The 22194-nt window shown below is 44.4% G+C and overlaps 2 protein-coding genes across 6 annotated transcripts in view; one reads left to right on the forward strand and one right to left on the reverse strand.

Annotated features, from left to right (window-relative positions):
- The window catches only part of CCDC146 (coiled-coil domain containing 146), a 69790-nt gene extending 60272 nt beyond the window's left edge, over positions 1-9518 (forward strand). For all 4 annotated transcript variants that reach the window (XM_065666747.1, XM_065666755.1, XM_065666763.1 and 1 more), the window contains 4 exons: positions 5385-5513; positions 6321-6458; positions 7788-8036; positions 9171-9518. In XM_065666747.1, the coding sequence (XP_065522819.1) occupies positions 5385-5513; positions 6321-6458; positions 7788-8036; positions 9171-9374 (720 nt within the window). In that variant the 3' untranslated portion in view covers positions 9375-9518. The remainder of the gene's footprint in view (positions 1-5384; positions 5514-6320; positions 6459-7787; positions 8037-9170) is intronic.
- Positions 9519-10676: 1158 nt separating this feature from the next.
- GSAP (gamma-secretase activating protein) overlaps positions 10677-22194 on the reverse strand; it is a 47036-nt gene continuing 35518 nt past the window's right edge. For both annotated transcript variants that reach the window (XM_065666787.1, XM_065666797.1), the window contains exons 24-31: positions 21489-21584; positions 17581-17651; positions 16936-17030; positions 15697-15816; positions 14638-14699; positions 12680-12784; positions 12448-12541; positions 10677-11414 (exon numbers count right to left, since the gene is read on the reverse strand). In XM_065666787.1, the coding sequence (XP_065522859.1) occupies positions 11314-11414; positions 12448-12541; positions 12680-12784; positions 14638-14699; positions 15697-15816; positions 16936-17030; positions 17581-17651; positions 21489-21584 (744 nt within the window). In that variant the 3' untranslated portion in view covers positions 10677-11313. The remainder of the gene's footprint in view (positions 11415-12447; positions 12542-12679; positions 12785-14637; positions 14700-15696; positions 15817-16935; positions 17031-17580; positions 17652-21488; positions 21585-22194) is intronic.

A 22194-nucleotide genomic window follows, 5' to 3' on the forward strand; every position in this document is an offset into this window, starting at 1 on the left:
CACTCCCAATAGCCACTATGTCTAGGGAGAAACAGCTTCAAGTTGTTTGGCTTTATCTCCATGATTTAAATAAAAGCCATAAGCCCAAACCTGAATTCTGGTGTTGGTTTCCAAATTCAGATTGCTAATTCCTGTACTGATTACAGATTTGGCCCCATGTTGAAACCCAACTTGGCATCTGTTCGGTTATAATATGCAAAGGATCTTTAGATGGTGATCATTTGCACAAGACTTTGCATTGGTGTGGTGAATAAGATCTAAATCACTTGTCTATGAAACCAACCTCTGAAGCCAAGCTGAAATCAGAAGAGGTGGTAGCAGGAGCTCCTTTTGGGCTACTCTTTGTCTATCTTTCAGTTTAGATAGATAGTTATAAATGTTCAGAGGGAGTCTCAGTGCACCACAGGACTATGAAATCCTGATTTCTATCAGAGACCTTTAGAACTCCTAAAACACAGACTGTAAATATGCTTTCTAAGTTTTCCTCTTCATCTTTATTTCTCCATTCCATTGTGACCTTATGTAGGAGCCAGGGTGCCTAACCTTCACTTCGGGTTAGGAGCCCACAGCAAAAATTATACAGATAGGTGAACAAGGTCTCTATTAATAGAAAGAAGTGGGTGTCTGCCTCCAGAGGGAGATCCTGATTTTGGGAGCACAGTACTCCTCCTGGGGGTCTTTATTCTCAAAGCACCTGCCTCTCTTCATTGATGGTATGGAGAACTTTGAATCATGTCAGGATGCTTCAAAAGGCATCTACAATTGAGATACAATATAGATCATCTGAATTAGGCAAGCTGAATCATGTATGTCCTAAATTTTCTTCTCCCTTTTTCCTACCTTTCATGTCTCTTTAATTCTTGGGAATTTTTCAGACTTTGACATCTTATCTGTCCTGTTTTTCTCCTCTCCTGCATTTCCCAATCTTCCCATTTCCCCAGAACCTTTTTCCTTTTTCTCACTCCAGAGGTGAACTAAACTTTCCAGTATTGAATGCCAAATGATTATTCAACAGATATACATATTTCTGCTAGAGATGCACCTCATGGAATAGTGGGATGAATGAGTATGTTTTACTCAACAGGCTGCAGAAGCTGCATCCCTGTCTCGGTGGCAATTGTGCCCATTGGGAAGGGGAAAAGCACAAGTCAGGGCTGTGTGCCAGCAAGAGCAAAAATTTCACCTGGGTCTCCTGTATTCCACATGAGCTCCTTAATCATCAAACTGATCTATGTCCCACTCGTACACTTTCCATCCAAAGCTGCCTATTTCCACAGCAGAGAGAAACACAGGTGAATAGTTTCAGCTAATGAAGTACCATCATTGTCTTAATACGAGACCTCTTCTAAGCAAGTGCTGGTGACATGGCCTGAGCATTTTTGTTACTATCAATGTAAAGCATTAAACCCAGAAATATTTGCAGGTACTTGGTTTGCCTGACACAAAAAATACCTGGTGAGATGCTAAGGTGGTTTCCCCTGAGCATAAAACTATGTAACTTCAGATTGGGACTGCACAGCAAGGGGCTGTTCCCACTGACTGGAATGACCCATGAAAACTAAACTGCCTTCATGCGCCAGAGAGAAATACTTAGCATTAATCATTATTAGTCCAACACATAGACGTGCTGAGCTGTCAGGATGGGACTTTCATGCCTCAGAGTTCAGCTGCTGTACAGGGACTGACAATTTATTTGAAGCATTTGGCATCAGTGTTTGTCCAAGTTTTAGTACAACCCCATGAAAATCTCCACACTGCATCATAAAGATGTCCTTAACCTTTAGCTTGGGTCTTTCTTGCTGCAGCGTGAGAACATTGATTTGTGTTCTGTCCACCAGGGACATGACAAACGGATCATTCTCTTCCTCCCCGCAGCATTTCCTGCTACTGGAATAAAGTTAATCACATTCCTCTCCCATCCTTTTGCTAGGCTACACAGCCCTGGATCTTCCAGTCAGCCTCACAGATTTTCTTAGATCATCCTTTTTTTTTTTTGCGCTGTTTTTATTTTTGGCACCTTGGTCTCTTTCTTGAGGTACACCACAAATACCAGTGCCTGAGAGTGAAAGGATTCATTGAGGCATCTTGCAGGTTACATTCCTGCTTATGTGTCCAGGTACAATGGTGCCTTCCTTGCAACATGACATGATTCATCTTCATGTAGAGGTAACAACCAGACCCTCTTTTAAAGAAAGAGTATCTAATCGGTTGACCTTGATTCCGTACTTGTGCAGACAGTTTTTCCTGCTTACATGCAGGGCCCTGCATTTGTTATTTAATATTATGTCTTTTGTTCAGCGCTGTCTTCAGACCAGGATAAGTTTGAATTTAACTGGCTATTTACCTCATATTTTCATCAAGAACCCATTTCCTTGGCTTGTTTGTGAGAATGTCACATGAAACCACATCAAAGCTGTGTCAGATCAAGACATATGATACCCACTATTTGTTGCCCGCACACCTGTAAATTATCATAGTAGGGAACTGGTCAGGTCTGGTATGACCCAGGACACTTGTGCTCTCTGATGTCCCTTCTGCTTTTCTAGCTTCATGCAAAGAAAGCTTAATTATTTGCTCCAGATTTATCCTTCAGAAAGTGATGTTATCTATAGTTCTAGAGCTCCTTTCCACCCCCCAGTTTTAAAGCCTTGGTGTGATATTTGCCCCTTTCTAGTGCTCAATGTACTCACCTACCTTCTCTGAGGTCTCCAAAATAAGCAGCAGACCTCCACTTCTTCAGACCCATCCCTTTATCTAGGCATGTGTTCCCTCTTGTCTGTCTGTCCTGCAACCATTCCTCCTGGCTGATTACAAACAAATGTAGAAAAGCCTCTCTGACAGAGCCTTTTCTTATCCCCTGTATCAAATCCACCCTAAGGAAGAAGTGATTCGTTTGGTTTGGTTTGGGACTTAGAATCTGTTAGAACTCACATCAAGTTCTGTCCAAAAAAAAATACTACAAATTAGGAGAAAATAAAGAAAGAAGCCTATGGTCGCATCACTTAAGCAGTCACAGAATAGCGTGGTTATCTCTAGATGTGCTTTGTTTTCCATACTTTAGGGTTAGCCTGCATCGAATCACTTCCAACTCATATTGCCTTTAAATTGAAGCCTAGCATGAAACTTTCTATGGAATTTCTTTCCATTTTGGACAGTGTTTTTGCTGGTTTAGTCCTTTTGCTCTAAACTAGCTATTCAGTCCTGCAATATTTTACTTGGTGAACTGTCCCTAATCTCATAAAGGCATCACTGCATCCACAACGCATTTTCACCTGAGCGAGTGGTTGAGAAATCTGGCCCCAGCTAGGAAAAATCACTGGAAGTACAGCTGCATCCTCTAATTTGTGCTGGTCCTGCTTTTACATTGTCCCCTGGCATGTATTCTTTGGCTTGAGTTTTAGTTGGTCAGAATTAAAACAAATCTTCCAGTATCTGGTTACACACTGAATCATGGTTTGCCGAGGTAATTGTTCATTACAGTCATTGAAGGTTTTTCCTTCGCCTTGTCTTAGACCACGTGTAAAAGAAAGTGCTGCGTGACACGTTTTTACCATAACAAGCAGTATTTAAGACCAGTGCTCTGGTAATGGTCCATTACCACCCGAGAAGATCTGTCAGCTTTCCCTCTTCCATGACTTGCAAACTTACAGGGACCAAACCATCCTGGCAGCAACATCTAAACATTGCTTTTGTACTTCTGGTGACTGTTCCTAACCTTGAGAGCTGGTGACCACTTATTTCCTTAATATAGTCTCTGATAGTTAGCATTCCTAGCAACGTACTTGGGTTGTGTTATGTCAGTGCCAATACATCGTGGCTGCAATGACAACGCACTGACAGACAGCCAGGTGCATGTCCAAGTACAAAACCCCACTGCTGTTTTGCAAGTGCAAACATGAAGAAATGTTCCCAGTCGCTCCTTCAGGAAATATTTATGCGAAGCATGGATTCATCCAGTGTGTTCTGGGAAGCGATATTCCATAGGAAGGTCTCACATCAGCGAGGTCAGGGAACACCTGCCTCTGCGGGTCCTGGGAGTGACACATTGCTCAGTGTCACCACTGAGTCACTTCAGGACACGTGCCTGGAACTTTAATACAGAAAACTTGGATGCCTGCAGGGGTGGGAGCATCAGTGTTAACTCGTGGGGAAGCAGGATGCTCAGGTTTAACTTGCGACCAAACTGTCAGGCACGTGCATCCTTCCTACATCCCTAAATTGATCAAACATAAGATTGCAAGGAATAAAGCAAGACACCCCATCCTAAAAGTCTGATGTATTCCTGAGGATAAAAACATAGTCTGAGGACGGACTCAGCTGGTGGGACTCAACTTCTGGCAGACATCAGGGTCTTTGTCCTGCAGCTGTCAAAATGGAGCTCGCATTAATCCAGTTAAGAACATCTCATGATCTTCCATATTACCCTCCCTCACTCGCAGTATAAGGAAACCTTGTTTGTGAATTCTGTGGGTCAGGCTCTGGGGGTGAGGTAGATGGGGATGGGCTCCCACTGAGTCCCAGCGGAGCCCCATGCAGCCACCTCCACGCTGGAGGCACTGGCTGGACCAGGCTGCAGACACCAGGCAGGGTGACGGAAGCGGCGCCGGCGCAGGCTCCCGCCATTCCCAGCACTGCTCTCCCTCCTCAGGATGGAGCTGGAGCTGTGGCAGGTCTCAGCTCACCCCAGCAGCCAGGCTCCGTCCCCTGCCTGCAGACAGCGGCCCTGAGCCCACCCCACTGCAGCTCGGGGCAAATCACCCATGGGTCTTCATGCAGGCCACCCAGCAGGGGTCGAGGAAGGGATCGCTGCCTGGAACAGCCTTTTTCTGGCTTCCTAAACAGTTCAGAAGGTGAAAATCATCTTCCAGTACAGGGCTCTTGTGATTCCTGGTGGCTCAGTGAAAAAACCTCTTCTGTGTGGCTAAATTAACACACAGTTTCAGATGGCTGTGTTGCACACGGAAGAGGAGTCAAGGGAACAAGTGTTTGAGACCCTGGTTAATGGTTTAAACCATTCGTAAGATGAAGCTGATTTGTATTTGTGCATTATAGGATGACTTTCTGTGACAAAATCTGCTGCTTTTCAAATTCTCATTCATGAGCGCTAGGACAGGAGAACGAGGCCTGCACACTGCCAGTGCCGCAGGGAAGTGTTTCCCAGTGTTTGACCAGCATCATTTTGCTTAGATTTATACACAAGCCCCCACACACCCCCCCAAAGCATATAAGGCCAGTCTTACTTCTAAGCCTAGGTGGTGGCAGAGCAGCCATGCCAGTCCCTTTGGTGTGGCTATCCTGGTGTGAGATACAGAGGCCTTCCATCTCTGGTCACGCTTTTCACTTCTTGTCTGTCAAAATAACTGCTGTGGGTTTTCATTTTCCAGCATTCCCAGTGCAAGGACAGGATTAAACAGATGGAGGAAATCTCTGCTGACCCCGCAAATGAGAGCAGAAAGCGAGACCTGGGAGGGAAGGACCCGTCTCCACCTGAGCTGCTAAAAAAGATTGAGCAGGTAAGAGCCCTTCTCACATCCCAAGCTATCCCACTGTATTTAACCTGTTAGTTAGGCAATTGGTAGCTTTCATTTAAAAGTAAGCTTTCTGTAAGAGTAATAATTATGTGTGAGAATAACTATGATTGGCTAATGGGAACTTTGCCTTCTTGCAGCAGGGGCTGGAGGGGCAAGCTCTGTGCAGTTTCCCCAGCTCTGCAGCAACCTCTGCCAGCCTGGCCAGTCACAGCACCAACCTGCACATTACAATGGGGGGGGACGGGACGGGACGGGACGACGGGGTGGGTTCCTTGCAGTCATAAGATAAATTCAAATGTTCTTTTTCAACCTCCATGTGATTTTAAAGTTCTTTTAGTTGCATGGTACTTACTCTCTACTTCTTAAGTAGAAAAATGGTACTTTTTTACTTCTTAGTGTTCGGAGCCTATACTTACTTTCTTTTTATTAGCAGCAGGAGGGAAAAGGTATTTAAACCACCTCACTATGGTGCAACTCAAGGACCTGGAAGATTAAAAATTATATATATATCACTAGGGAAAAAAATCACAGCAAGGCTCTAATAATGCTGCTGTATCCTCCTGCCCCCCAAGAGGACCTGGTCTGGTACTGAAGAACTGACAGTAACCAACTGAACCAACTTGGGGTGATAGCTGGCAGGGAGGGTAAAAGTTCTGGAGATAGCTGGTGGTGAAGTGATGACTTACGGCTGTTCACCAGTATTATTCCAGCAGCTCTCAAAGCAATCACACCTTGTGTTGCACCTTCCCTTCTCCTTAACCTTCTCCCTGCCTCATTCTTCCGCTGCAGCTGGAGATAGAGCTGGGGCAGAAGGAGAAGAAGTTGCTGGAGACAGATCTTCTCTACGAGCACCTTTCCCGGCTGCTGAGCAGAGTCCATGCCGCAGCAGAGGACAGGAAGCAGGACACACTGCTGATAGCTAGGAGGGTAAGAAGGGCACTACACGCTCCGCATGCCAACCTACACTAAATGGAGCAGTATTTGGGCAAGAGGTAAGATGACTCACTTGTGAGTTACAAAAGCAGCTGGAAACATGGACAGGCAAATCATGTTAGCCTTCAAAACATACAGACGTTTAGCACTGATGGAAATACAGACATACCAAAAGCATTAGGTGAGTGTACTTGCTTTTTGAAAGCTGCACCACCAGTAGCACCTTTCACCAAGATACAGGATTAGTTCTTTCTCAGGTAATATCCTCCTTTTGCACATGCACTTAACAGCCTTGCCATAGCAAACACGTTGAAGCTAAAATAGCAAGAGCCAGGTGGATTCTACTCCAACACACAAAACCAAAAACTCAGTGTCTGGCTCAGTTTGTCATTTAGGCAGGGAGAACTACACAGGAAAGAAAACTCATTTTCAGCAGTTGCTTTTATATAGTTACAGCTATTTCCTTTTAACCGCCTGCAATACTGGTTGGGGAAGAGCAACAAATCCTCTTCCCCCCACCCCCTTAAAAACAAAGCTGGAGAAAGAGTAGAGCTGAGTGAAAGACAGAAAAAAATGCTGAGCAATTCATGTAAAACAAGGCTGAGGTTGATTGGTTTTTTTCCTTAGGTGTTAGGTTTGAGACTCAGAAAGGCACAGAACACATCTTCATCATAAAGCTTTAATTTTCCACAGAGAAACAACTTAGCTGTTATTTGGGTTTGTGAAATCAAGGCCATGGGCTAATAAACCACTGTAAAACCAGCAGCATGCCAGAAGTTAGACTCAAAAGTGCTCTGACTCTCCCAATTCCCTATTAGTCACTTAAAAAAAGAGTACGTTTCTTTGGGGAGGTGTTGTTTAAATCCTCTCCAGTCAGACTCAGGGATTCCTGTCCCTTCCGCTCTGTTCGCTTCCCTGCCAAGGAGAACTTCCCCACTGTGTCCACATTATCACTCAATTATCTTGTAAGGATCAGGCTTATTGCACCCTTATTACAAAGTTAATTGTGCATAAACTCAATGAGCATCTGAGTACCAGGCTTCTGAGGGCAGCGGGAGCTGTGCTGCTCAGCTGGAAAGGGCAGGAGGTAATTACACACTTGCTTCTCTGCATCATGTAGTGGAGTCAATGCTGCAAGTTGCTGTGGTTCCAGGTGCACACAGAAACACACGACCTGTTGCATTAAGTAATTTTCAATATAGAGCTGGTTTCTAAAACCTTGTCTGGTTGGACTTGTCACATAGCTAACACTTACCCGAGTGTCCTGCCCAGCAAGTGTTGTTAGTGAAGCCCTGAAGAAAATGCAATTGTTATTTATTCCAGACAAACGACATGAAGAAGAAGATAAAGGCAAGAACCCAGAAGATGATGGCTCTTGTTGCAGAGCTATCCATGCAGCAAGAGCTTGCCATTAAACTGCAGCAGGAAGTGAGAGACAAGGAACAGTTTTTGATGATCGTTTCGTCAAGGATAGATCAAGGCCTTCCCCCTCCTGAAGAAATAGAGAACGAGTGTTTGAAGATACTACGCAATGAGAAGATGCAAAAAGAAGCAGCTGAAGCCAGAGCTAAAGTAAGTAAGTTTTTGCCACACATTACAACTAATTTCTTTTCACTGCTCTAGCTTGTCTTTTGGAAAGAGCTGTGCTCACTTGCTGCATAACTGGTTGCTGCCAAACACAGAGCTCCAGGACTCTGGAGATGATGGCATAGGCAGAGATAACTACTGAAGTGGTACACTGCAGTCCAGCAACACCACTTAGAACTGGCCCTTGAATCTTAGGGAGAGAATACACTAAAACTCACTCTCAGTTATTAAAGTAATTTGTGAGATGCTGTTTAGGGCTGAAGGGCGCATCCTGTGTTCCACTTGTTTTCAAGGTAAAGCTGCAGAAGGTGGCTGTGGGCTTCAGGAAAAACGAATTTAGTGTCTTCCACACACCAGAGGCAGTGAACATCAGATGAGAAGTAGCAAGAAACCAGACTGCTGGGCAAGGCACTGAGGGGAGGCAGGGCAGTGTAGCAAACACTGCTTCAAATTGTACCCTGCTGGGTACTTTCCCTCTGTTGTTGAGACCATCAGTGGTCCCAAAGAAGAAAAAGCAGTATCAAGGAGAGATGCGCATACAGAGGGAACTCTCGCTCATGGGAAATTAGCTTTGCTGTACGACTCCTTTAGCTCATCACTGCAAGAGACCTGAAAGGTGCACAAAGCTGGGAGAGGAACACACTGTGCATACACTTACAAGAACCTGAACTCACACAGAAGTGCTGCAGTAAAACTGGGTTTAGGATAAGAAACTTCTCTGTCATTAACACTACTTCTCATGCTATGATTCAGTTTCCTTTCAGTGCTGTGGATACAGCAGTAACTGTATGCACGTATGTCAGTGTAAATAAAGCCATTCTGAAGCATCAAAACTATCATCTTGTTCCAAGATTTCTGTGACACTTCCTACAAGTTTTAAAAGTTCATCTAATCTGTTTTCTTCACAAATAACAAAAGCATTAAAGGCTCAAACTGCTTAGTATTTGAAAGGACAAACTCACATCTACGTAGTCAGGAACTCATACTTTTCTTTTAATCCCCCTCTGGGCATCCTGGTTTGCTAAGGATTAGACAAGGCACTTCCTCTGTGAGGCATCCTGTACACTGGCTGAAGAGAGCACCGCAGTGTAAAGTACATAACCCCTGTTTGTTCCACAGCGCGCTGCGGAAGAGGAACAAACTGCAGCACCCGGCTACATCCGCACGACACCCGAGCCACGGCCCACCTCCTACATCCCCAATGACGAGCACAGCCTCCCGCTGCCGCGGCCCTACGGTGCTCTGGCTCCCTTCAAACCAACTGCGCCTGGGGCAAACATGAGGCATATCAGGAAACCTGCGGTGAAGCCAATCCAAGTCTGAATAGGCAGCACCTGAGGCAGCAGAGACCATCGCTGGCTGCTGAATCTCAAGGGTCAACAGCATTTACACTACACTGAAAGCATGTCTGTGATCCTTCAGCCAAATTAAATACTGAACACAAAGTAGCTGTTAATGTCAAAAGCACAGTGACTCCATGTCGTGATTTAAACCCCGTCGGCAAGTCAACCACAGAGTCCACTCCCTCACTCCCCCCCCCCCCCCCCCCCCCCACCCCCCTGCTCCCGGAGGGATGGGGAGGAGAATCAAAAGAATGTAACTCCCACGGGCTGAGATAAGCACAGCCCAGTAACTAAGGTATAACACAAATCACTGCTGCTGTCACCAATGATAATAATGATAAGGGAAATAACAAGGGAAGAGAATACAGTACCACCCATTAATACCAAGCCTGACTAAGCAGTGAGCCAGCCCTTCTGCATAACTCTCAGTTGCATCCTGGGCATGACGTGCTGTGGTATGGAATACCTCTTTGGTCAGTTTGGGTCAGGTGTCCTGTCTCTGCTTCCTCCCGGCTTCCCCTCCTCCCTGGCAGAGCATGAGGCTCAGAAAGTCCTTGGCCAGACCAAACATTACTGAGAAACAACTAAAACCATCGGTGTTACCAGCACTGTTCCCAGGCTGAAAGTCAAAACCACAGCACTGCACCAGCTAGTAAGAAGGAGAAAAATGACTGCTACTGCTGAGCCCAGGACAGTATCCACCCCTTATTCCATACCATTCACGTCATGCCCAGACCCTACATTTTCAGTATACCATCGCTCTTTCATATACATCCACACACACACACACAGAGAAATCATTCCTTAGTGCATGGACCAATCCCTATAAAGCTGCTGAGTCCATTCGGTCCACGATGTCAGATTCCATCCCTTGTAACAGTCTTTCGGGGCAGGAGAGGCTGTGTGCAGTGTTGGATCGTTGCCTGCTGATGCTGATCATTCCTTTACTGCAGAACTCATCTGGTTCTAGCAAAGTTCATTCTCTGTTGGGATGATGGTTGGAGGGAAGTCACCGCCAGTTGCTGGTGACCTGACATCTAGTTGATGGGCTATAAAAGTATTACATAGCAGGCAACAGCATACAATTAAGTTCATTGGCTGTTTTCCCCTAAAATCAAATCCCCTTGAGGTATACATCGGACTTCCCCATCTTCCTGCATTACCCACCAAGTATATCCGGGTCCCTGAGCAAAAGCAATCCCATGAGTGGGTTTGCCTTTACCTGAAGCAGGAATAACCCAGACTGTCTTCTTAACAAACCAACAAACAACAGAACCATGTCTCGTGCTCTTTAAAGAGATTATATTTTGTGCTAATTATAAAACTGAATATATTAGAACCCAGCTCCAAAGGCAGCAGTACCATATGGTAACACACAGCCACCACGAGGGCTGAACACATCATTACTGACTGATGCGTTATATACAAGAACTGATTCATCATTTGTTATTCTTACCTGCTTTACATAATCACACCAAGAAATAGTTTTATTCATCTAAATGAGTAAACAGTTACTGGCCTCTTGTTACAGTACAAGACAACTGGACGACCTTTCACAGGACTGTCTAGCTGGTTAATTAACTGACACTGATACCAATTGTCACAGCATGTTTTGATACCTGCTGTAGTTCCACTTATTGACCACTTCAAAACAAAACCACAGACATATTTCAGTCCTAGGCTTGTGTCAGATGCATTTCTGTAAGGTGTATCTCAAAGTCAGTAATTGCACCATTAATACACTGGACCAAACACTGCTTTGAGTAGCTTATGTCTATAACGGTGGCTACCCAAAACTGCAGGTGACCTGGGAAACAACATGACATTTAAGTCTCAAAGAAAAAACTGATTGCACACTGGGTTCTGTGTGAGTACTTCTGATGAGACCCACAGCTGGGCAGCCTTCAACAGGGGCGACTTCAGGAATATTTGAGACCCAAAAGCATCATAGTGTGTTTGAGTGCTGTTTCCTCCACAAATCTTACATTGACGTGGTCTTGTTTCTCATGTGGCTGCACACCTAGAGAAGCATCATGAGAGAGTCAGTATTTACACCATTGTAAGTGCTGTCATACCCTCAGCCCTGCAGTCAGTTATAAACATCATCTACAACAGATGAGGTAATAGGTGGATCTGTGCTTTCACTTACACAGAATACCTACAGCTTTCAGAGAGCTGTTTGGATGCTCACCATGGCAAAAAAAAAAAAACCCTGTCAGTGTGGTTAAGTAAATGATAACTCATAGAGAGCAAACCCAGAGCCCCTCTGGGGCTGCCAGGGATTTCCACATGAATTCTACACAGGAGATCCAAAACAAGATTTAAGCACAGTGGCCAAGATAGTGCTAGTACATAGCAAGGACCAGAGCACATTCCCATATACTTGTACCTCTTTTTCCTTCCCAAAAAGGAATATGAATATATCCATACATGGACAATCTTGTTTTACCCTATAGGTCCTTATCCTGACCTTATTTTGCTTATTAGTACAGGCACAGCCAGTAACGACAAACAGCACAGTGCTTCCCTTAGCACACCTTGCTTTTTCAGTAGAATTCAAAGTCTTCAGATGCTGATGTTCACTGTCTGAAGCAAGTGCCCAAACCAACCGTATTTCACAAACAGGAACAGCTTTGAGATGAAAATATTACTTCAGAGCACCTCCTATTTTAGTGGTGTGGGTGCTCTTTTCTGAGGTGGCAGATCTGATCTGGGCTGCCTCTTAACCACCAGAGTGTATAAAAAAGGAACAAGCCCTGCTCCCCATGTGAACACAGAATAACAGCTACCATCATGCTGTACATGAACCACAATTCACTACACATGTTCTCAAAAATGCAAGTTTGCCAACTGGATCACAGAGCCAACACACAGAGGATGTGCGGTGAAGAAGCCTCCTGACAATTCCCATCAGCAGAAAGACAACCAAACCTACACGTCTGGGCATCACTGCAGTTGTAGAACTCGGTTATGTCAATACAGTCAGGGTACTGCCAAGTGTGATCATCAAAAGTAACAATTACTGGTCTTCCAAAGTACAGAATTAACGTTACCTTGATTCTCTATCTCTGCCAACATACTGGTCAGGTAGTTAAGTGGCAAAAACTCTACAGGGACCGAGAGTCTCTCAGGGACAAACCTGATACACTGTAAGGGAGAATATGTCAGATTAATTCAGAGTCGCACAGTACCAAGTTTCAGTGTTACCTCGAGTGTGCTGCAGTTTAAGGAAAGGTCAGGAACCTCAACGCTGTCAAGGCAAAGGATTAAAGAATGGGCTCTCACCTGCCTGTTCTCCAGCTTCTCAAGCAAGAGCTTCACATATTTCCGTGCTGTTAGGTTAGCATTGACTGGATGATTCCAAACCTGTCGGACTTTCTGACCAAGAGCCTAGTAAGCAAAAACAAACCCCCAAACCTGAGAACATAAACATGGGACAGGGGAAACTTGGGAGGGAGAAAGGGAGGGAAAAACCCAAGTCAAATCCAAGCTATAACACAGATTCTTTGCTTTCAGACAGTGATGACAAGCTGCGACATCACTTTTAGCCATGGGGCCTTTCTTTTATAGGCAGTAACTGAGAGGTTACAACATGCTTTCAAAATGTGGGAAACAACCCAAACCTTGCTGCTCGGTACCCTCGGAGCTACACAGTAAGTTTCTATCAACTGGTGTGTCTCATTACCTCTGTCTCACTTTGCATGTGTACTTAAACATTAATAGGTGCTTAAAATGACTGTTTATCCTTTACTGTGACTCTCTGGCTTAGATCCAGTCTTCTCCCAAAGAACACCACCGGTGCCCCATCCCTCAGTGCTCCTTCAAGAATGGGGCTTCTTGGGCTCAGCCTAAGGAAAGCTACAAAAGCAGAATGCCAACACGGATAGATACTAGGAACATCGTTTGCATCCCATTATTTAGGACCTCATTCTGGGAACGGATACCACTAATTCCCATTCCCAAAGGCAAAACAGACTCAAACCCAGATGTCCCAAAGCTTCTAATCCTAACCAATGAGCAAAAAAATATGAACACATTGTGAAATGAGCTCCATCTTCTGCGAGTTTCCTTTACTTTTAGTTGTTACAGACTACTGGAAGAGCTCATGTACAGTTTCAATAGTGCTTAAATACTTGCTTCTGATGCCACTGAAGTCATCTACTGAATGCTGACTGCTCAAAATAGCCCAAGTCACCCCAAAGTGTCCTTTCTGGCGAACAAACTACCCTCTGCATTTTTTCCCAAAGCTGCAAATAGATATAATGGGGCACAGAGTCCGCTGTGCCTATGTAACAAGCAGTACATGTCCCCTGCAGCACTCGCAGCTCAGCCCTTGGCAGCAAAGCACGGTTGGAATGGTGCTCTCAGCCCACCAGGCCTGGGGCTGGCAGCTCAGAGAGGCCCCACACTGACCCCAGCTCACCCACCCCTGCCCAAAACAAGACACAGAGGACAAGGAACCTCCTGTGGAGCAATCCTTCCCCACCCCTTCTCAAAACTGCTGCCAAATAAAGAAGCCCTTGTTCGAGGAAAACCAAAGCGGCACTTCTGGGCATGTGAACTATATGGACAGCCCATAATAAGCAAACAATAAGTAACTTATGTTGAGAAAAGCCTGTTCTACAGCAAGGCCCTCCCCAAGGGGGAATCCCTGGTGTTCCTCTGCTCACTGCCTGTTGTGCCTCCTCTGCAGCACTGTGGTGTGCACTGTGAGCAAAAGGGGAAAAGTCAGCTTCCCATTCTGTTGGAACTTTTAATGGAGCACTAGGAATTAGTTCTGAGTCACTTCAGCAGGTGAGGTGGGAGATTTCACAGAGGGGGAGATGTTGTAATTGAATCCCACCACAGTGCTGTGGTACAATCAGATTTTACAGCTTTTACCGTACCAGCTTTTGAACACATTTGATTCAATGTATAAAACCAAATGCTGAGGTCACGAGTGAGAAAGGCATTTGCAGATGCTAAAAACTACAACCCCCCTCATAAATCTTCTTTAAACCCCATTAACCCCCTATTGCTTTATGGAGATGAGTAATCTGCAGAACAGTGTCAGTCTTGTCTGACTCCTGCAGGGTACTGGAGACACTGTAAAACACTATGGACAAATGTGCAGTTGAAGTTATCAGGGTACCCTGCAGGTCACAAGCAGCAGACAGAGGTTGCATCAGCTTGATCCTATGCACAGGGAGGAGCTGCCTACAAGCTCCAAAATCCAAGAAACAACATCCAAAGTCATTAGTTACCTCGGGAAGCCTCGTGACAATACTGAACTTCAGCTTTTCGTTCTTCTCAGTGTCGTCCAGATCTACAAGACAAACACAAATAAACCAAAACCCCACAAGACTAAGACTTTCCACTTTCACTGAAGGCACTCCAAAAACACCTCTGTAACGAAATGAAAATGTTAATTTTAAGTAAGGGCTAACAGGAGTGTCGGTCATGTTTGTATCATTTACATAAATGTTTTTCTGTGTATTTGTATGTAACTGCACCCTTCTATGTAACAATTTATACAGTAATTCCAATGTGTTTTGACTACATAGAACTCGCCATATTTATACTTATTTTATCAAGACCAGGCACAGATTCAGACAGCATAGTGTGTGAACATATTTTCTTGAACACTGGAGAAACACTGGAATGTGGCTGCAGCTATGATGAAAGGCATTCCTGCTGGAGTATCTGTTCCTGTTCATGCTGCATCCTGGGAAATAGGCTACAGTTTCCTCTTCCTCCCTTCTGATCTAGAAAAGGCAACTGGATCATAGACTCATAGAATAGCTTGGGTTGGAAGGACTCTTTAAAGGTCATCTAGTCCAACCCCCCTGCAATGAGCAAGGACATCTTCAACTGCTCCATAACCTTCCCTGGCACTGAGGTCAGACTGACAGGCCTGCTCCTCTTGTTCCAAACACAGTTAAAGCAAAAACTGAGGACTGGATAGCACACTAACCTCCTTAAACATAGGTGTGCATTTCCATGGAGTCACAGAAATCCCCAAACAAATTATATGGTGATCTTCAGTATTCACTTTCATAGAAGTCCCAAGTGGAAAAACTATAAGCTGAAATTCTCCCCAGACAGGTATTTCTTTGTCTGCTATGGAAAAGTGCAATCATGGTGTCTGAGCTCTAATTTTCTCCTTTCAGCTGGGCAACACCATCAGCTACAGTGCTCACTAAAACAACACTGAAAATAGCAGTCTCCTGGGTGGTAAATACTGTGTCTGCGTTTGAATGGCTGAAGGGACATCACTCCAGTTAGCTGGCTGGGAACAAATGAACACATGAAACTCACTGTACCTTTCAGCAATTTCCTGACACAGGTTTCTGTCAAATGCAAGACTCCATTATCAATGTAGTGCAGGAGGGTGTGCAGAGGAAGACATCGAACACCAAGCCCCAAGTGCAGAGTGTGAAAACCTGTGAAAGAGAAACCAACTTGTTTGGTACAACAATACCTATTGTTTTCCTAAGTCTGTATTAGAGACTGGAATTACTGTAGGTAAAACCACCACTCTCTCCTTGACTGCTGCTAGTTGGTGAGGAATCAGTTTATCAAAGTCATGTAGTCTTATTTAGGCATCCTTTAAGTCCTCTCTAGTACAGTCCTGTCAGAAAGAGGAAAGCCAAGGGGACTGAAAATAGTCATTATTACAGTCATGCACAGTCACTAAACATCTCCAGGCTGTTGCCTTATATCTGAACTGTTCTATTATTTTGACTTTTATCTCCCTCTTTCCTCCTAATTAATCAACACCTGAGGCCTCACCACCCTCAGTATGTGGCTGCCCCTCACACATCCCCACACATCAGGCAGATGGTGGTCTTGTCATCAGGTGACACCATCACATGGCAGTATTTGTGCCCCCACAGTGCAAGTCTGAAGGACAATCTCAAACCACAAGCAGCTTCAAAGACTGAAGACAGATCAGGAAATCCAAACTTGAAAGATTCAGACTGAATCAGAAAGCATTAAGAAGCCTTTCCCTAACAGAAATAAGCTCATGCTTTGAAAAGGCTCTAAGGGATTATGAGGAGCTCTAGGAAATGAAAGTGCTATCAAGAACAGCACTTCCCTCAAGGCTGGAGGTAATCCTTTCACAGCATAGAACTGAAAAACATTATCAGGGCAACCGCTTGAGATAAACCATTCTCTTTGCCCCAGGATAGGATTTTCCCTTGCAGCTCTTGATACTAAAGTCTAGTTTGTCTAAGAAAAGTATATTCTTTTCTTTTAAAAGGAAAGTCTAAATCTTCATTCTAAACTGAGACTATGCCCAAGCATTCCAGTGGAAGCTGAAAACAGAACTAAACCTTTATTTAGAGACAACCTTTGTTGTTTCTATTCATAGAAACTATTCCGTTTTCTTTCATTACACTTGCATGTGTTCATGACGCTCTTCCCCTTTGTAACTGTTTTGAATAGATTTCAATACTGCCAAAGCTAATTTGACACGTGCTGCAACTTGTGCTCCTCTGGGAGGAATTCCTAGCACTGCTCTCCTCACTTACCATTAAAAGGCAAAACGCAAGACTTACCAGGAGGTAAAGGTAGGCACATGCCATTTGCAGCTTCCAGAATCCGACTCATGATGTGGAACACTGCAAACTCTCCCGCACTTCCTCTCTCATTGCTGTATTTAACAAAGCAGTAACACATTAGGAACCTGAAATGCCTGCACTCTCGAGGAGATATGGTTATGGTGTGGTACTACATGTACACTTTGGTTGAGTTGCCATGAGATACTATCTAGTCTACTCAGGTGTCTGTCACCTAGCAGCACTAGCTGTTCAGTGTTGACATACACAGTCTCTGTGATGTCCCCTTCCTCCTCCCCTCGTTCCTACATATTTGCAAGTCTCAGCAGTAGCTGGTATCAACAGCAACAGGTGAAATATTTTGAGTGCTGGTGTAAGTGACCTGGCTTTTACAGGCATTTAACACCCACTTCCCTGCCTCAGACCACTGAGAACTCAGCAACTTTGCACTCCAGCTGTACGACACCCTATGCAATTAACACTACTGTTGGCTCAGAGAGGGCTAGCAGGCTCATTAAGAGGAGTACGTGACAGTCATACTGACATTCACAGTAGAGTAAGCGCCGACTGTTCAAGCAAGTAGTGCTGTTGAAGACCAAAACTAATACGCCCGTATTTTAAAACATTAACAAATTACTTGCTCACAAGCAGAAGATGCAGGAATGAAGATGGTGCCTTCTCCAAACTTCTTTCATTATTTGATGCACCAGATTCAGCTGCAAGGAAAAAAAGAAGACAGAATGTTTCTAGGAGCCTGTGTACAGCAGGTACCTGGCCTTCACTCACTTCATACACCACTTTATGTTCAAAACTCCTGATGAGACTAAGACTCCAGTATTTATCTTTGGGTTGTTTTTTTCCCTAGAGACACAAAATGTAAAATTGGTAAAAATTTGAATTGTAACTGAACTGCCTTTTTTAAGGTTTAAATTAAATTTCAGTTCATCCAAGCATTGTGCAAGACATACAATATCTTAACACATCCGTGCTTCTTGGGGATCAACTGATCTCACGCACTTGCACCAACTTCTCAAAGACCTGTTTGCCATGAAAGCAAACACTGCATGTCCCATTTGGCAAGGAAAGGTCCCAAGGGCCCAAACAAAACTGGATGATGTTGAAGACAGCAAAATACTCAGTTTGCTGAGAAAAGTCTGCTGGAGAAATCACCAATCTAGTCCTGGCAAGGAGGAAAGTTGAGACAAGCAAATGCCTTTCCTCCCTTTCCTCTACTGAGTCCCTTTTTGTCCTTAGTGAAGTAAAACAATCCCTCAGCCCATATTATTGCTTCTCTGTGCTCCCAGCACCGACTGTCAGCATACAAAAGTCATAAGCCCTGCTCTCACTTGGGCCTTCTAAGCTTCTGCACCTGACGGACAGAAACCACACAAGAGAGTTGAACTAGCTTCCTCGAGCCAGCCCTTCATAGTTTTCATGTGTAACCACTTCTGTATCTCACTAACAGAACTGAGACGCTTCCTCTACCCCTTTTATCTCTGGACCTCAAAGTGCACTAATCTGTATGTCCCAGGGAACTCTCAGGAAGCAGGTCTGAACCCTCTTTAGCAGAGAGGTGTCATGAGAAGTTACAAACCCCCTTTCCCCCACCAAGATGTCCAGAATCTAGGAATCCTTTTTCCCCCACTCTCTTTTCTCCTCATAGGCCCTGCCCCCTCCCAAACTCTAACTTGTCCCAGGCTCTAAGCAACAGAGAAACAGGACACACGGGAGAGGAGAGGTTCCTATGCAGAGGCAAGAACGGAAATACTGATCTTCAGTTGCTCCCGAGTGCTCTTCACTGTACTTTGGCCAGAAAGCTCTACAAGGTAGCATCTTCTCCCTCCACCACTTCACCCAGCCTTGTGCGGCTATCTGATGCAGAATAACCACTTAATACTTTCCATCTTCATACTTCCTGGATGCAGTGGAAAGCTCCAGTTTAATCTCTCTGGAGTATGGCAAGTTTTCCCCACTCATTTTCCAAGAAATGAGTGATTTCCAGTTTTCAGAGAAGGGTCACAACAACTGCACATGCTGCTGGAATGACTTTCATCTCCAGCCAGCACACAGGGTGCAGCTAAGACCTCTGCATCAGGAGCTACAGCTGAGTCTGAAGATCAGTGTTGAGGTGAAGGGAAGGTTCTTACAGACTCTGAAGTCACCCTTATTATTTCTGCTACATTGTTTTCATGGGTATGATACTCCACAATCAGTATTCTGTGCTTAACAACACAGCAAACTACAGCTTTCAGAGGGTATAGAAAGATGGCAACTTCCTAAATCACAGTCAACATACTTAAACCTTAAATATAGGCATGCTTGTGACCAGACACCCTCATCAACCCACTTTGGACATCAGCACCTACCATCTACAATGGACATCAAACAAAATACGTACAGAAAGAGAAGCCATGACTCAGACTTTTCCCAGTACATAACATACAGCTTAATGGGCATGAGAGAAAGGAAACATCATCTGGTTTATAGAGGCAGCACAGGCAGCTTCCTCGCCAAGGCCAGCAGCGGGTCTCTTGGGAGCCAAGAGCCTGACCTACAGCTCCACGGCCAAGCCATTTTTCACTTAGTAACAAAGACGTACAAAATGAGTGTTTTCTGTGCAAGTATCAGGAACCATTTCCTTGGAGTGCTCTAAATTAGGAGAGAATACCTGGCCAGCAGCAAGACAGTGCATGTAGTAGGGCCTAGGCTGACATTTGCAAAGAACCTGCCACCCTGAAACATCTACATTTTCAGGCATTGATGCTGAGTAGCCTGAAGTTCCACTACAATCATTTGGAGCCACAAATGCTCAGCTCCTGTGGATGTTTCTACAGTAAAGACATGGAAGCAACCAAAGAAAAGAATCAGCAGCAAAAGAGAAAAGGGAGTGAGACACAGCCTTGCTTTCTTCCAGATCCTCTCCTGTGCAGGGCGTATGAAGCAGTTCTGAGGAAATTCAAATCCAAACGGTGTGTGTCTTCTGTACCTCCGCAGTTGAGACCACATCAGACGACAGCCAGCCACAGACATCAGCGAAAAAGGTGCAGCCACTGCAGCAGCTTTCAGAGCAATTTCAATAGTTTCTACCGAGGCTGTCTGTTCATTCTGCCTCCCCTTTCACTTGCTGTCAGAGCAGCAAATGTCATGCTGCTTCTGTAAGTTATTTCCCCCCTTTCCTGCCCCACTGAAATGAATAGAGAGAAACAGACATAGAGTAAAGCTAAGGTTAAGTGACTGCAGAAGAAAGAGAGAATATGGCCATACGAACAACCACTGGGGCAAGGGGGCATGGGACTGGTACCCAGGCATGCTCAGGCTCTGCAGACTCCTGGGCACACAAGGGAAATCCCACCGAGACATTTCATTCACACTTCCCCATGTTACTTCTCTGTATACAAACACACACAGCTCTCTGACACCAATCAGCCACTCTGTTTTTTCACAAGGAGCTATCAATGCTCCCAATGTGTTGGCTGCTTCGACTTCAGCTGCAATTGATTTACACAGTGGCTACACACTGTGGAGCCCTATTCTTAGCCACTCCTTTGCTCCTGAATGTAATAAAATATTTCATGACGGCAAACAGACAAGCAAGTCATTTCAAGTCTCTGCGTGTTTCATTACTCAGTAGCTCAGCTACACGTTGATGATGCTACAGAAAACTGTCAGAAGACCCAAAACAATTCTTTCACCCGAAGATATTCCAAACATCTAGGCTATAGGAAAGTTTAAGATGCAAGAGTTTCTGACTAGGATGAGGGGAAACATAACTCTAACAATGAAATAATTTCTGAAGCTGCACTTGAGATGCACCAGCCAGAGGGCAGGAGCAATTTTGAAAGACACATTATCTTTGCCTATAGCAGCTTTTCTAAGAATGAGAAGACTGTAAATTGAGTTGAAAGAATTCTTACTTTTAGTGATGCTACAAAAATTAACTAATCCTGAGAGTTTGCTGCTGGGGAGGGCTGAGACTTGCTTTGATTGTAAAATTTAGTCTGCAATAATTTAGTCTTGCAGATCAAGGCCGCACAGGCATTTTTGCGTCTTTTATCTCCATGTATATTAAGAATGAACAAATGGTAACTGGAAAGGGAACAGAAGGAGAACAAACATTCCACTTGTATTTTTTTTCAGCACTGTTTGCAGGTACAGAGCTTTGGTCCATGCCATGCTGTTCCCATTTTAATCAGTCCCTGATGGCACTTTCATTATTCAAGATATGCAGCAATGCATTCTACACCAAACAAAATGGATCTAAAGACCATTCTTTCAACTTTCAGGAGGAGTTCACATTTTCACTTCTGGGAGTAGACCATATCTGCACAAGCTGTAAAGAGAACTGTTTCTTCTGTATTCTGAGTGACCAATACAACTCTTCTTAAGTATCATTTCCTTTACCAATATATATACTATTAAGCAACAGAGTTGACCATCTTAAAAGCTATCTCCTCCCACCAAATATGTGCTACATACACACAGTACATACAGAAGACCTTACCCTCCAACAAATACACGCTTGCTCACAATAGTGATTATGAAATCAAACTAACCAGGTTTGCGACGTAATCCAGAACTATTTGGTCAATCTTCTTTTTTCCTACATACTGCAGATGTCTCATAAGGTGATCCTTTAGCTGAGCAACCATCTAGGAAGAAAAAGCCAACGATTCAGTGTCCCTGGGCATCTTTAGAAAGATGGGACAGGCTCAGCAGGTGCAAGGCCTGATCAAGCGACATTAGCACAACAAAACGTTTCCCTGTTACAAAACCCCAGTTCAGAGCGAGATCCCAAGCTCAATACAATCTCGCCAGATTCAACAGCAGATGTGAATATTCAGAATGGTTACTGGTGCAAACTCAGCAAAATGAGTGCTAAGCTGAACTTTCAATGACATTGAAGAGAAAAAGGTTACAGCTCTGGCGTCTCTCTGGGCCAAGCCAAGGAAACGGGGTGTCATAGTTCAAACCCAGCAGGTAACCCTGTTATTACTTAGAAATTGCTCCTACAGGGTCAAAGAAGGATTTTAACATGAACACAGAACCCTAAGCATGTAAGTATTCATTACATACAAATAAACCTGAGGGATTTTATGACAGAGAAAACTTGCACAACTAGTGGTAACAGCCAAGAACCCAAGAACCTGAGTGACTAATGGCAACTGCAGGTTAAACATTAATTGTAAAGTCTTTAAAATAAGGTGTTTGTTATCATGCAGCCTGTGCCACTCCCTACGCCCTCCTTTCTGAAACATTCCC

The sequence above is a fragment of the Lathamus discolor genome, chromosome 1, assembly GCF_037157495.1.
Source record: "Lathamus discolor isolate bLatDis1 chromosome 1, bLatDis1.hap1, whole genome shotgun sequence".
Lineage (NCBI taxonomy): Eukaryota > Metazoa > Chordata > Aves > Psittaciformes > Psittacidae > Lathamus > Lathamus discolor.